Here is a 15,608-nt window from a genome sequence, read left to right as displayed (position 1 = left end):
GTTTTATTTCTTTGTAGATTATCAGATTTTCACTGTCGATTGGAACGTTGTAGGAGATTACAGTATCCAACAACTTATTTGGTAGCTATTTGTTTATTTTGGCCCTGTTATAAGTGGTATGTAAATAGGGCTTTGGATATGTAAATTATAAGCATTATGGTCAAACGTTGTGCACTTTGAAGATTATGGTGTATGTGTTTATGTAAATCCTATTTGGTAAATTGGCTGGTTGCAGTTTGTAGTGGTGAATGCATGAATTGATATCTAGATGCATTTAAATGGTTGTTTTGGTATGTTTAGGTTAATAGGCAATCTTGGAATGCTTTGAGTTTGATGAATGGTCAAATTGGTTATGTTAGGTTATGCATTTAAAACAATATATATGAGCATTTAATGGTTTAGTTTATGGATGAAATTTGGTAATTGCTATCTAAAGTTTGAATGATGTTTGTGTAACAGCCCATTTTCAGTGAAATCGAAATAGTGATTTCGAAACCACAAATTCGAACCCACAATAAAATTTATTTTAATTTTATTGCATGGTTCATATTATGATAGAGATGTCATGTGAAAATTCTGATAAGAAAACTTTACCAATTATGTGCCTAATTACTGGAAGGATCAAATCGCATAAAATGCAAAAGTTAAATTCTAGTAGTTAGAAGGATTAAATAGCTATTGAATTCAAAACTTGAGGTCCTTATATGGTAATTAGACCATTAATCAAAAGTTAGTAGATATTTTTGATAATTCATCCATGGAAATTTAGAAAAGGGTAAGGACTAAATTGGAAATAGAAATAATTAAGGACTAAATCGGAAATAGAAATAATTAAAGATGATAAATAATTAAAATAGAATTAAAATCATTTTATATCATCTTCTTCCCCAAATATTTCATGGAAACCCTAGGAAAGAGAAAATAATCTTTCTTGGCTTAATTGGGTAAGTTTTCTTGTCCTGTTTTTGGTAATTTTGATATTTTTGAAATCGGGATAGTTTAATCTATCTATTTGGAGGATTAATTTGAAAAGTTATCAAAGTATAGAAGTTATGTCATGGATGAATATGCTGAAAATTAGAAATTTATGGTAGAAAATGAAAGGTTGTTGATAGATAAACAACTTTTACAAAGTGATTTTTGATGAAAACATGATTTAAGGACTAATTTATAAAGTTGTGAAAATTAAAGAAAATTCTGAATTTTATAAAAAATATGTGCTGTAAATTTTATATTGAAATTTTTGTTAGGCTTGGAAAAAGAAGTAAATTGCATGAATTTCATTTTCAGAGCCTAGGGACAAAATTAAAATTTATGGAAAGTTTAGGGGCAAAATGGTAATTTTGCCTATGATGTAAGTTAAGTCCAATTGAATGTGAAATGTGATAATTAATGATTAATTCATTTATATAGATCCGGATAACTCAAATTCAAAGTTAGAATGAGGAAAGGAGTAAGTTTCAGGTTAGTAGATTTATATACGCGAACAAGTGTCGATGTAAGTTCGTGTAACATAATTGAGCATGTAAATATGTTGAATTGGATGTTATATTTATATAGAATATGTTTATGTGAATATTATAAATGTATGAAATGATCACATGTTTGGAAATGTTAGCAAAAAGGGTTAATTTCCAATTTCGATGGATAAATGTGATTTCCGTTATTGAATGAGGTCCTGCATTTGTTGCAGAAGGGATTTAGCTCGGATGAGTAATCCTATTGACCTCATTATAGAAAGGATTTAGCCTGAACTGATAATCCTAATATAAGCCCTCTTCAGCATATGATATAGATAGGATTTAGCCAGACGGGTAATCCTGATTAGGCTCTTAAGAGCATATGTTGGACTCAGGATTTAGCTTGGACAAGTAATCCTATTACATGATATGTGGCTCGAGGGTGTGCTTTCGGATAAAGTTCCTTAATAGGTACTCCTGAATATGAATTGACGAGTTATTGAATTGTACACCCTGAGTGTACAATTTGAGTATCCATCAGAATTTCAATGATTCAAAGGATAAAATACTTGACATGATTTGAGAATAATGAGATGAAGTGAGTGATGTTTTGAAAGAATATAGTATGATGAGCTCATCTATGTTTACTTGATGTATATGAGAATTATGTTACTAACTTGTTCGATTGAGTGCATGTGTTTAGGCAATGTTGCTAAGTTGATGGAAAACATGTTATTGTATGCTTAGATTTAATAAAGGAGATTGGTAAGTTTAATTTCCGTTATACGAAACTACTAAACATATAATGCTTACTAGGTTTTATTTCTTCTGTTTTATAGTTCTCGAAAGCTCGCGAAGGTTAGAGATCGATTGGAGCATCATCACACTATCCACAAGCTTATTTTGGTATAAATAGAAAAATTATTTTGGTATAATGGCATGTATAGGCTAACTTGGCCATAGATGGCTTGAACATGTTATTTGTAATCTATCCATTGGAATGACTAGTAATGGTATGTGTAACACCCCACACCCGTACCCTACGCCGGGACGAAATACGAGGCGTTACCTAATTCGGTCAAATTTAAAAAAATTTCAATTTAAATCGAAAACTCCATAATAAAGGCCTACGAGGTTCCAAACATTCATTTAAAACCATTCGGGAATGATTCGAGTCTTTCAACGAACTCGAAAAAATTTTTGCTAGACACAGGGGCACACGCTCGTGTGGGAGGGGCAACAAGCTCGTGTGACCAATTTGACATGGTCGTGCTGTTGGCCCGTGTGGCTCACACAGCCTAAGCAATACAGAGACACGCCCGTGTCCTTTACCCGTGTGGAATTAATTCTAAATTCACACCTACAGGGGTTTTCACACGGCCTAGCACACGCCCGCGTCCTTCACACGGCCATGACACGCCTGTGTCCTAGCCTGTATACAAAAACCTAGACATTCTGTTTTTGACATCAGCAATTCTTAAGGGTCACATGGCCAAGGCACACGCCCGTGTACTAGGCCGTGCCCTTCACACGGCTGAGACACATGGCCGTGTCTCTGTCCGTGTGTTTACTATCATGCATACTGATTTGCAATTTTTATGTGTAGGGGACACACGGCAGGATCACATTCCCATGTGACGGGCCGTGTGTCACACACGGCCTAGACACACGCCCATGTGCCTACCTGTGTAGACAAAATGAGGCTATTTACCAAGCCTCTTTGCCACCCTTGCATGCATAACCTACATAAAACCACTCTATGCCAATACAAGGATACATCACATAGCCAAAATAGCCACAATGGACAACATTTCATTTGTGCTACTCATCCATGAAAATATCATCTTCAATTTATAAATATCAAAATGAGTATTGACCATTATCCATGGCCTTATACAAAATAAAGGGATTTATTCCAAGCCGACACATTTGGCTAATTTCTCAATGACACGAATTATTAAAGTCTAAGCCTATACATGTCATATGCAAAAACAAGAATTCTAACTATACTAAGTGTTTAGGATGATAGTGTGATCGTAACTTCTGACGTCCGATGATTCTTGAGCTATGTAGGCAACACTATAAGAAAATGGAAAAGAGAGGGAGTAAGCATAAAGCTTAGTAAGAAGCATGCAAATACATAGCAAGAACTATAACATTCATCAACATGTTTTTAATATAAAATAGTTATAAGCACAACTTACTCATCACATCCCACTACACATCAAATAATATATTTTGAACTCACGTCTCATACATACCGAATAGGTACCTCTACCACTCACAACACGGTTATACTTTTCTCTAAATTTTAAACCACAACTCTCACCCTTGAACCATTTAGAACATTACAAAATATTCAATAAACCTCAACATGGGATAGGATGCCGATGCCATGTCCCTGACATGGTCTTACACTAGCTTAACTCGTAGCCGATGCATGTCCCAAACATGTCTTACACTAGATCTCGTCTCACTGGCAATGCCTTGTCCCGAACTTGGTCTTACATTAGCTCTCGTAATGTGGCCGATGCATGTCCTAGACATGTCTTACACTAGCTCACAATAGTCCATACATCATGGCATGAATATCTGATTTATTTCCCATGGTTGAAACGGGAATTCTGCTATCTTAATTAGCATCCTGCCTTCTCATTTCCACAATCAAGTAATTCATGCTAAATTAACTCATCGTATATAATGACAATGTGGTTGTAATATTTGCATACAACTTACCTCAGTTACAAAATATAATGTCTAGACAGTTTAATCAATTTGCTTGGCCTTCCCCCGATCTAAGTTTGGACTTGTTATTTCTTGATCTATAATAACAAAAATTCACAAATTTAGTCACCTTATCGATCTAGGTACCCAATAATCTATACTTGGGAAAAATGATCATTTTGCCCCTGGACTTTTGCAAAATGACCATTTTACCCTTAGGTCTGAAAATTGATTTTTGTCGAATTTCCTCCTATAAAAAGCGTATCTGAACCATTTTTACTCTTATAGCAATCCAAAATTTCCACTATCTCGCACATTTATCATCAAACTTTCAACTTATGCAAAATAGTCCCTACTAGGTTTTCATGAGAAATCCCTTCACAAAAGTTGTTTATTACACATCTACTACTCATATTATTCCATAAAATTTCAAAAAACTACACATATAATTTCATGGAAAAACCCTAAACTCTCAACCATTTTTGCAAAATAGCCCCTTTAATAGAAAGCTTATGCTTCAAGGAGTCCAAAAATGAAAAAATCATCAACAAAAAGTATGTAATTCACTTACTTGCAAGAGGAATAAGTTGCTAAAATTTTTGAAGCTCAAAACCCCTAACAAATGGCTAAAAAATCAGTGGGAGAAGGAAGAATGAAAGAAAAAAAAAAGATGATAGCTAGGTTTAGGCATTATTTTATTACATATTATGTTATCCCTTTACCTAATGTTGACTTTTCAATAATTTTTGTCTCCCATGGCCGGCTAAGCTAAGATCTAAGGGTCTTTTTGCCCTTTAAAGACCCCCAAATTGAGATTCATAACAATTTAACACCCTTAGCTATCAATTTAAGACTTTTGCACTTTATGCGATTTAGTCTTTTTTGCAATTGGGCTCCTAAACATCAAAATTAACTCACCAAATTTTTCATACACTACTAATAACATGATATGGCTCCAAAATAATAATAAAATAATTTTTTTGACTTCAGATTTGTGGTCCCGAGACCACTATTTTGACTAGCCCCAAAATCGGGCTGTTACAATATGTTTTGGTACCTATTAAGCATAATGTCATGATAAACACTTATGTGTTAAGTATGAGTAATCAAATAATGTTTAATGTTTAGGTTAAACCAAGGAAAGATTATAAACATAATTATATATACAATGATATTTCATATTAGATAATAGAATTTGCTTGAAATCAATGCTTGAATTGGTTGGTATTTGAATGTAAGTTTTGGTGCAGGATATTGGTAGAATTTTGGGTGAGAAATGAAGCTAGAAATGGCTTTATTTTGTCCACACGGGTAGACACACTGTCCTGTGTCTAGACGGTGTGTGACACACTGTCTGGTACATTGGCGTGTGGATAGGCCGTGTGTCCCCTGCATCTTAAATTTGAAAAATAGAATGCTCAGAATTGAGCACACAAGCAGAGACACGAGCGTGTGTCTCAGCCGTGTGTGTTACACGGCCTGGAACACGGGCGTGTGTCTAGGCCGTGTGAACTCTGCACCTAATTTTTGAAAAATTAAATTGATCACACGGCCTACTCACACGAGCATGTGGCTGGCCGTGTGGCACAAGTCAGAGAGTTACACGAGGTCAAACACGACCTACAACACGGGCGTGTCCTAGGGTCACACAGGCGTGTCCCTTGGACCACACGGGCGTGTGAGCCCTGTAACTTGGAAAATTTTAGAAATTTTGCGAAAAATTCTTGAAGTCTCCGATCAAGTCCCGACTCGATTCTAATACTCATTTTGGGCTTCGAGGTCCATTTAAGGGATGTTATGAATAATTTCAGTAAATGAATAATAATTAACGTGAATTATTTGTAAATGTTCTGAAAGTTTCGATAATGCTCCATAACCCTTTTCTAGTGACGGATACGGGTTAGGGGTGTTACAGTTTGAATGAAGCTAATTTGTGGTACATGCTTGGATTGAATGGTTGTTGTATAAATATTTGAATTGTGGTGTCAATGAGGGCATGTTGGTTAGGCATATAGGTTGATTATTAATTGGTATATTTTGGCTTGTTTTGGCATATTTTGAATAGGTTTGAAAGTTTTTGTTGCAAGGCTTGGAGTATAAGTTTTGGTACGTGAAATGGCTTGTGTTAGAAGGTGTTTTTGGGTACACACGGCCTGGGACATGGTATGCCACATGGCCATGTGTCCCACATGGTTACATGACATAGCCATGTGGCTTCTTTAATTTTTGGTGCAAGATTGTCTACACAGTCTCAGAGAGTTACACGGCTTGGCGACAAGACCGTGTGACCCTGAGTTACACGATTTGGCCACACGGACTGAGCCCTATCACATAGCCTAGACATACGGCCGTGTAACCACTGTTCTCACTTTTTACTCAAAATTAATTAAAAGTTTTATTCTAATCCATAATTGTTTCTGGTATTTTTAAATGTTCTGTAAGCTCGATTTAGGTCTTGAGTTGATTGAATAGTATAGAATTGAATGGTTATGAGTTATTTATTTGTTTTTGAATGATTTTATGAAATATGTTCAAAGTTTATTATCGTAACACCTTATAACTCGGGTTGGGCAACTAGACTGAGTATAGTGTGTTACAATTTATCATTGATAAGTATCAAATCAATAGAGTAGTTTGAGAAAATCCTTAATTAAAGTATACCAAGTTAATAGAAGTATGCAATTGAGACCGAATCACTATATATTGATTTGTCTAAACTTTCTCACTTCTTTTTTTAATTTAAGAAGGAAAATTTTAAAATCCCAATTCACTTTTCTTTGTTGGTATTTTCAAATCTAACAACAACCTTGCATTCATGCATTTAAAGGTTACGAAGAAGGTAAAAAATATATATATTTTGGTAGTGAAAGAATCAAACTAGTAGCATTACAATAAACTCGTAGACCAAGAAAATACGTCAAAGGACCAAGAGTGTGAAACAAAAGGTCATAGAAGATGTCACCTAAAACTCTAACCTGAATGTCAGCTGAAATTTTGATCCTCAATTGCTAAATTGATAATCACAGTTCCTTTTATAAAAAATTAATTAATATAAATTTTAATTCTTCTTAAATTTGAATAATTTCGATGACAATTTTTTTAAATAAATAAAAGATTTACCAAATTAAAATTGATATATTTGAATTTGAAATTTGTGAACAAAACAAATTTTCGAATTCAAATAAATTTTAGAACCTTATTGAAACATGGCAAATATTGAAAGGTGTGCTTATCATGTGTCTCTAGATTTAGTGCATTCAATAAACCTATCTTCAACTGTCACGTGATTGGCTGTTCAAAACTTCATCTCATCACTTTCAACTATTTATTTTACTTATTTAAAAAAAACAATTTATTTCATATTTTAAAATATATAATGAAGAGAAATAATATTAGGGATAGATTTTAAAATTCTATTTATAAATTTATTTTTATTATAATATAATTTATTACACTGTAAAAGAAATTTAAATTACATAATATAAAGGACATAATTAACACAACTGATTTGATATTAAAGATACATTTTATGTTAAAATTATAGATAAGAATGTGTTAAGAAAGTAGAAAAGAGTTGAAAAAGATTCACGCAATTAGTTTTGTAAATCAACCACCATGTGCCTCTAAAATTCTCTCCCTATTAATTCCTGAATTATAAAGTTGTTGCATAAGTGCACATAATCTTAATGTAATATGTAGGTTTATAGGTAAGAATTAAATGTTAAATGATAAGGTTGTTTGAGTTTGATTTAATTCGTAATAGTTGGTGGAAATGTAAGATTATATATAATATATTGTTTATTTAGTTGAAATTTAAGATTTGATGAAGTGTAAAATTATCTAGAAAGATGTTTTACCAAATCGTTCTTGTTATAATTTTTTTTAGTTCTTTTATTATTTTTAATCTCAATTTTCTTTAAAAGTATGATAAATTATTATAATTTGTATATTAATTAATAAATATATGATGTTAAAATAAATTTATAAATCGTAATTATAATAATTCATGAAAAGTGATTGTATTACTAACCATAATTAATATATTAATAAATAAATTATTATAGTAAATATAATAATATTTTAAAGTATGACATCTAGGGTTTCATTGTTAAAAAAATGAGATATATTTTTTAATTAATTTTAAAATTTAAGATAATCTATATTAGTAGTCACCCAACTATTAGTAAATTTTTTTTAATTATCCAATTATGAAAAGTTAATGATCTCCCAATTATTAGTAAATATTTTTTCACTTAACTATGAAAAGTTACAAAATGGTAGTCCAACTATTCAATTTTATCTCTTTTTTTTTTACTAGCTGACTAATGTAAAAATGAGAACGCCAAAAATTTCAAGATAGTTGGGTGACCATAAAAGACAAAATTGAATAGTTAAGTGACCATTTCTAATTTTTCATAGTTGAGTGACCAAAAAAAGAAATTTACTAATAGTTGAGTGACTACTAATGTAGTTTACCTTAAATTTTATTTGAGGGAAAACACCTAAATTGATTAAAATAAACTAAAAAACAAAGGGAAAATAATTCAAAATTTAAGATTACACTTGTGATCTAAGATAACCTAAAGAATGAGCCATAATTTGATTACACCCTATATTATGACCTCATGATACTATTTAGGAATGTAAGATCATGAAGTGACCAAAATGTTTAAAATCCAAACAACGTAATCATATTCTGGAATGTAACATTATAAGTCGTAATGCAATATTCAACCAACACAACATACCCTAGGTGTAAATGTATAGTGCTTAGAAGTTGATCTTAGAGTTTGTATCAATTGAACTACATATTTAGATATAGGTGTGTTTGAAAATAATATGTAATAAAGAATTAAAACATAATATTTGAAACTAATTAATAATAACACATGCAATATGTACAAAGTTAAAATGAAAAAAATATATGAAATTATGCATAAAACGAAATTTAGACATGTAAATACATCAGATTAAGAATATTAAATGGACTATAATTATTCATAACGATGTTATCATCAATATTGAGTTTATGTCAAGTTACCTTATAATGCCAATTCAATCCATAGCATTATCAATATATACAATTAATGGAGGTAATAAACTGCACGCGATAAAATTAAAATGTACAAATTATTTTAAGATAAGCTTTGGCGGGACGATAAATTTAAAGTTTTATTGATCAAAATATCATGTGTTCAAATTTTATCATATATAAATTATTCTTTAAAAAATTAAAAAAAACTAAAGTATTTTAAAATAATATAACTTATTTTAAATAAAAAAATTTCATAATTTCTCTAATTGGTTTGACACGCAATTAATTCGTGCAACCAACTCAATTGAAAGCATTAAAACTATATAAATAATTTTTTTATTATTTATTGTAATTGAGAAAATTAAATATTTTTAATTTAATCTCATTGTAAATTTTTATCATATTTTTTATATAATATATAAAATTATTCATAACCCCTCCTTAATTCTTAAAATAAGAGGATAATATATTTATCGTATTTAAACTCACGTCATCTCGTACTAACAACAATAATATTAATATTAATCAAACTAAGGTTTAATTGATAAAATAATTAAATTATTTTTAAAAATAATATTTTTTTTCACCCGCAGAAATATTATTAGTTATGCCACATATAAAAATAATAATTTAATATGAAAATGTGAAAAGAAAGGAAGAAAACTGTAATTAATGGATAAAGGCCCCTGCAAGCTTCATTTATTATTTTTATGACTATAATAACTGACAACCATCGCCTCCCTTCCGCTGCCGCCATTTCCCAAAACCACCAAAACTCACCGCTTCTCTCTATTTCCCCAAAATTTATCTGAAAATACATAACTTAGCGCCAAAACAACAATGTCTTTCAAGAACCGATCTCCGACGACGATTCTTCAACCGCAACCGCAGGATCTCAAACAACGCGTTTATACTTGCCTCAACAAGCTCGCTGACCGCGATACTCTTGCCGTCGCTTCCGCCGAGCTCGACTCCATCGCTCGCAACCTCACTGCAGATTCCATCTCTCCCTTCCTTAACTGCCTCTACGGCACCGATTCTTCATCCAAGTCTCCGGTTCGGAGACAATGCGTTTGCCTTTTGACGTTGTTGTCTCGTTCGCACGGCAACGCACTGTCTCCTCACCTTTCTAAGATGGTTTCCACGCTTTCACGCCGGCTACGAGACCCTGAGTCCGCCGTCCGATCCGCCTGTGTCGAGGCAACCGCCGCAATGTCGTCTCACATCACTAAACCTCCGTTTTCGGTTTTGTCGAAGCCGTTGATCGAAATGCTCGTTGTGGAGCAAGACGTGAACTCGCAGGTCGGAGCCGCGATGTGTTTGGCGGCGGCGATTGATGCGGCTCCGGATCCTGAGTCGGAGCAGCTTCGGAAGGTGTTGCCGAAGTTAGGGAAGTTAGTTAGGAACGAAAGTTTCAAGGCGAAAGCAGCAGTGTTTGGAGTTATAGGAAGCGTCGCTAGTGTTGGCGGTGCCGGAAGTAAAAGTGTTTTGGATTGGTTGGTGCCTTGTGCGGTGGATGCTTTGAGTAGCGAAGATTGGGCAACGAGAAAGGCGGCAGCGGAGGCGTTGGGGAAAGTGGCGATGGCGGAGAAAGAGCTGACAGCGGAGTTTAAATCGGCGTGTGTGGTGGCTCTAGAAAATAAGAGGTTTGATAAGGTGCATCCTTGTGTATCTTTACCCAGTAATTATTTAATAATTAATCGATTTTTCCCAAGAAGGAAAAATAAGAAGAGTGCTTTATCCTTTTATGAAAATTTTACTGCTGCAGGTAAAGATTGTACGAGAAACTTTCAATCGTAGTTTGGATTTATGGAAGGAAGTTCCTGGAGTTTGTGAGGTCTCAGCTCCTTCTCAGTCCGACTCATCTTCAGTAGGTATAATAAAGAAATATTCAATTTTGTTTAACTTGTAATTTTCTGATGTTTGGAAGTTAATCATGTCCAAACCCAGAAATTTTGGCATTAAATGGACAACATGTTTACTTTTCTTTTTAGTTTAAATACAGGAAAAATTCAATTGTCACTATTATTCTGCTGCTGTAAATTTTTATGCTTGGTGACTACTGCTACAACTATTTCTTTTATCATTTATATGCTTTTGTGCTTTGCCCGTAGAAACAGGTAATGGTAGCTTTGGATGCTTTCCTTCAGTTACAAAAAGTGTCGATGATGCTGGTTTTAGAACTCTACAATCAAAGAAAGTAGTCCCCACAAGCAGGTCGCCTCCATCGGATGCTTCAACCGAGCCCACTGCCGAGAAAGAGACACACCTGAGCAGTAATTATAGGAATTGGAATATATCGGATTTCAGTAAGTTGGACCGCACAAAACCCTCTGATTGTAAGACTGAAATTGCTGAGCCGAGGAAGTCTCTGTTTTTTAAGGCCTATGATAATATCAAGAATGGTGACCTTGGAGTAATGGAGTCGAGAGAAATTGGGGACAGCAGAGATTCTAGGTTGGAGACAAAACGTGTACTCTTTGCTAAGGTCCGTGATGAAAATGTTCAGAAATATGGAGGTTTGAAAACTGGATCTCGGGTGGTTCCATTTCATGATGAGAATTTAGATTTTGATGACAAAAAAGCAGCTGTAGAAGCTGATGAGAACCCCAAAGAGGTTGAAGATCTGTCTTTGATACGTGAACAGCTTGCTCAGATTGAAGACCAGCAATCCAATCTATTAAATCTCCTCCAGGTAGTTTACTGGAGCTGAATATCCTCTCTCTCTTTATGTAGGTCTTTTTTTTTTTTTCCAGTTTTGCACTTACCCTGGAATGCTTTTAGTGATTTCTTATCTGGAAGTTACTATTTTTGACTCTGTTTTTATTTTGGTTTTTTCAGTGAATTCCTTGGCTGCTTGTCTTTGTGATATTCCCTAGTACATTATGTGATTCTTTAAAAGCCTACTAGTGCTTGCTTCTATTATTTAGCCATTCTTTGGAGGATAATTTGGGGTATTCATTCTGGAGTATATCCCAAGAATTAATTATTAATGTTTTCCTTTGTTTTAAGAAGAATAATGAATGATTAGTATGTTCTTACGACCAAGGAAGTTGGACTTAGTATATACATTGTCTATGCAATACACTCATCTTTCTCAGAATCCTCTTCATCTTTTCTTTTACCCTTTTAGAGTACTATTTGGAGTTTATTTAAGGTGGAGATAAATCCACTTTGTTCCATACTTCGGTAATGTTAAGCTGTTTTAATTTTAATTGAAGTACTGACATGTTTATAACGTTTCTTCATTTGATTCCAGAAATTCATTGGGAGCTCCCAAAGTGGGATCAATTCTCTAGAGACACGCGTGAATGGCCTGGAGATGGCTCTGGATGAAATATCTTATGATTTGTCTCTTTCAAATGGAAGGATTCCAAACATGGATTCTGCAGATAAAACGTGTTGCAAGCTGCCTGGTACAGAATTTTTGAGTCCCAAGTTCTGGAGGAAACCTGAAGGTCGGTTTTCTACTTCAAGGTTATCTTCTTCTGGGCGCATGCTTTCCCTAAATGCTGCACATAACATACCTGATAAAGATTCTCGCGCTGAAACGTATATACCAGCAGTCAGCCAAAGGCATCAGCATCAAGGTTGCGGTGGATTTATATTTCCAGTGGCTGATGGTTGCAACGGTATAACTGATAATTCAGGGTCCTCAAATAGATTGTCAAAGAATACCATTCAAAATGCTGAGAGGGTTCAGCTTGGAAATGGTAGCGATCCTGATGGGACGACTTTAGTTCGTTGTACTGCACCAATGAAACCTTAGAAGCAGGTAATGTAATTTCACTGTATTTTATTATATAATTCTTTATTCAGATCAATAAATGCTCTTCGAATTTGCTATAGTTTATGGCTGTCTAGAGGCTTTGTGCACTTGAGTCAGTTACTTTATTAAAGTGGCAACAGGTGTTGCTTGTTATTTGCTTTCGATTTTTTCCTCCTGAAAAACAAACGCTTTAACTAATCTTACTATTGAAAAAGAAAAATTCGACATTTTAGTCTTGGTTTAGTTGGTGGCTTTGTTTCATGGCTTTTCTATTTACTTTTGTCTTTAAAGAAATTGCTAGAAAGCAAAAGGTAAAAAGTAATAGAATTGCTGATCTGAAATGAAAAAAAAAAGTGTAGAAGTGTAGTTATGTATTTTTTGTATAAAAAAATTTACATATATTTGCATATGATCCTTCAAAGAATATTTTTCTTGTGCTTGCTTTACTACTTTTAAAGTAAAAGACAAATAACAAAAGTATCAACCAAATACAGCCTTAGTTTATATAATTCCCTATATATTGTTTCTCACCTTTTTTCAGATTATAAAATAGTTAAATTTGATAAATAATTCCAGTATCTTACTTTAATTTACATCTATAGGGGTTTTGAAGGAGATGGACATTAATGTAGTATTGCAAACTCGCTTACATCCACAAAATAGGAAAACCTATTAAAACCATAGAAAATTTACAAAGTTATTAGAGCATAGTGCATTGGAGGTTTGAAAGCCAGCACCTTCAAGCCTCAACCCCTACAAAATGTGTGTTAGGCCACATCGGAATTTGAGCCCTGAAATATTAAGGTCATGTACACCTGGCAATTTGTTGTGTCATAATTGTATTGAAGGTATTTTATGTATAGATCAACTTTGTATATAGATGTTGATAGTGCATAATAATTGAAAGAGTGGAGCTAATGTTACATTCCATCATATTTTCATCTTCCTGCAAAAGAGGCAAAAGCAAGTGTTTGATTCAACAAATCAATTGTTTGATCTGTTTTCTGTTTGTCTATCAGATCTCTTCAACTCAAGAGCTATTTCAAGAACCAGCCTCAAAGCTAGCAGACAAATGTCTCGGATGATAAAACACAATGAATCAAGTTGTAGAGATGCGAAGGGGTTTGGCCGGTTACACGAGACAGTAGTCAGTAACTGCAATATTAGAGCCAAGGGTTTGCAAATATGGTGTCTTCCTTGCCTCCATTACTGACCTGTTTTTTAGCAATAGCCAGTAGGCTAATAGAGAGGCTTCATCCATGTACATAGAAGAAGATTTCGGCTTAGCATTAATTAGCTTATATTTTTATGATTGCATCATGCATTTAACTTTTTCAATCTTAATGAAGAATTTCATCAAGAGAAAAACAGAGATGTTTTCTTGCTGTGGGGTTGAGCTGCCTCGACCTAAAGAATTCATTTGAAGTTTCTCAATTAAACATGAAGAATACATATCCAATCATTTATATTTAAGAACGAATAATTTAAAGCTTGCTTACTAAATTTTTTCTAAGTTGCTAATTTTAATGTGTAATTTAATTGGATATATAGATGTAATCGTATGTATGTGAACATCAAATTAAACAAATATTAGTTGATTGCTACGTTATTGGCCCTAGCTCAGGCATTTTCTGTTTCTTTTTCCTTTTGAAGGAAAATATTTGCTAAGACCATTACATTTATTACCGTAGTCTGGCTACAAAAGGCTCATTTTGCGGACGCAGCCCAAGATAAACCAAATTCTTGTAACACCCTTCCCACAATCATCTGCTTGTAGCAAGGGTAATAGGTCTTATGGTTGTAACGAAATTAGAGAATGACAGGAGAAGCAAAAGAGCAGAAATTTAGAATAGAATTTTTGTGTATTTATTCTATCAAAGAATCATTTATATTTAAGTTACTGCTTGTTCTACAAGTAAAGAAAATATAATCTAATTAAATTTAAGTCCCTACAAATCTACTACATAATTTCCGATAAATTTATCTAAATAAATATTAGATTTTATTAGAGATGTGCTGGAGCATAGATATTGATTATGTCCAACTTGTTATAAATATAATCAATTCACGGTTCATTCAAGGCTTTTGTAAAGATATCTCTCAATTGATCTCCTCTTTTGACATAACCTGTAGCACAAGTTTTTGTTGAATCTTCTCATGAATAAAATGACAATCCACTTCAATATGTTTGGTCCATTCATGAAATAATAGATTAGAAGATATATGAAGAACAAATTGGTTATCACACAATAGCTTCGCTGACACTAACGCTCAAAAGACTAGTTCATTCAATAATTGTTGTAACCACATAGTCTCACACACAAACTTTGCCATTGCTTTGTATTCTAATTCTACACTTGACCACGATATTACATTTTGCTTCTTGCTTTTTCAAGAGATAAAATTTCCTCCAACAAAGACCCAATATCTTGTAATAGACTTTTTATCCATATTAGGTCATGCTCAATCTGCATCTGTAAAGCACTTAATATTTGTGTGCCCATTATTTTGATGCAAAAGACTACAACTTGGACCTTTTTTTAGATAGCACAAGATTTGTTCCAACACTGTCTAATGTTTAAATGTTGGTGAAGACATAAATTGATTCACAACACTCATA

General features: G+C 33.4%; 1 protein-coding gene across 4 annotated transcripts; it reads left to right on the top strand.

The window, feature by feature from the left end:
* The first annotated feature begins 9,862 nt into the window (after positions 1 to 9,862).
* On the top strand, positions 9,863 to 14,454 carry LOC107886315 (TORTIFOLIA1-like protein 4). Of its 4 annotated transcripts, none has more exons than XM_041112474.1 (6): positions 9,896 to 10,875; positions 10,988 to 11,093; positions 11,340 to 11,914; positions 12,479 to 12,677; positions 12,783 to 12,994; positions 14,008 to 14,454. In XM_041112474.1, the coding sequence occupies exons 1-5, from the start codon at positions 10,060 to 10,062 to the stop codon at positions 12,986 to 12,988; spliced, it is 1,902 nt and encodes a 633-aa protein (XP_040968408.1). In that variant the 5' UTR covers positions 9,896 to 10,059; the 3' UTR covers positions 12,989 to 12,994; positions 14,008 to 14,454. The 4 variants fall into 4 exon arrangements, with proteins under 4 accessions (XP_016665703.1, XP_016665704.1, XP_040968408.1 ...); XM_041112473.1 differs by having other exon boundaries at positions 11,334 to 11,914; XM_016810214.2 differs by having other exon boundaries at positions 9,863 to 10,875; positions 11,334 to 11,914; positions 12,479 to 12,994.
* The last annotated feature ends 1,154 nt before the right edge of the window (positions 14,455 to 15,608 follow it).

This window comes from Gossypium hirsutum, chromosome A05, assembly GCF_007990345.1.
Source record: "Gossypium hirsutum isolate 1008001.06 chromosome A05, Gossypium_hirsutum_v2.1, whole genome shotgun sequence".
Taxonomy (NCBI): Eukaryota; Viridiplantae; Streptophyta; class Magnoliopsida; order Malvales; family Malvaceae; genus Gossypium; species Gossypium hirsutum.
This window is presented reverse-complemented; position numbering and strand designations above follow the sequence as displayed.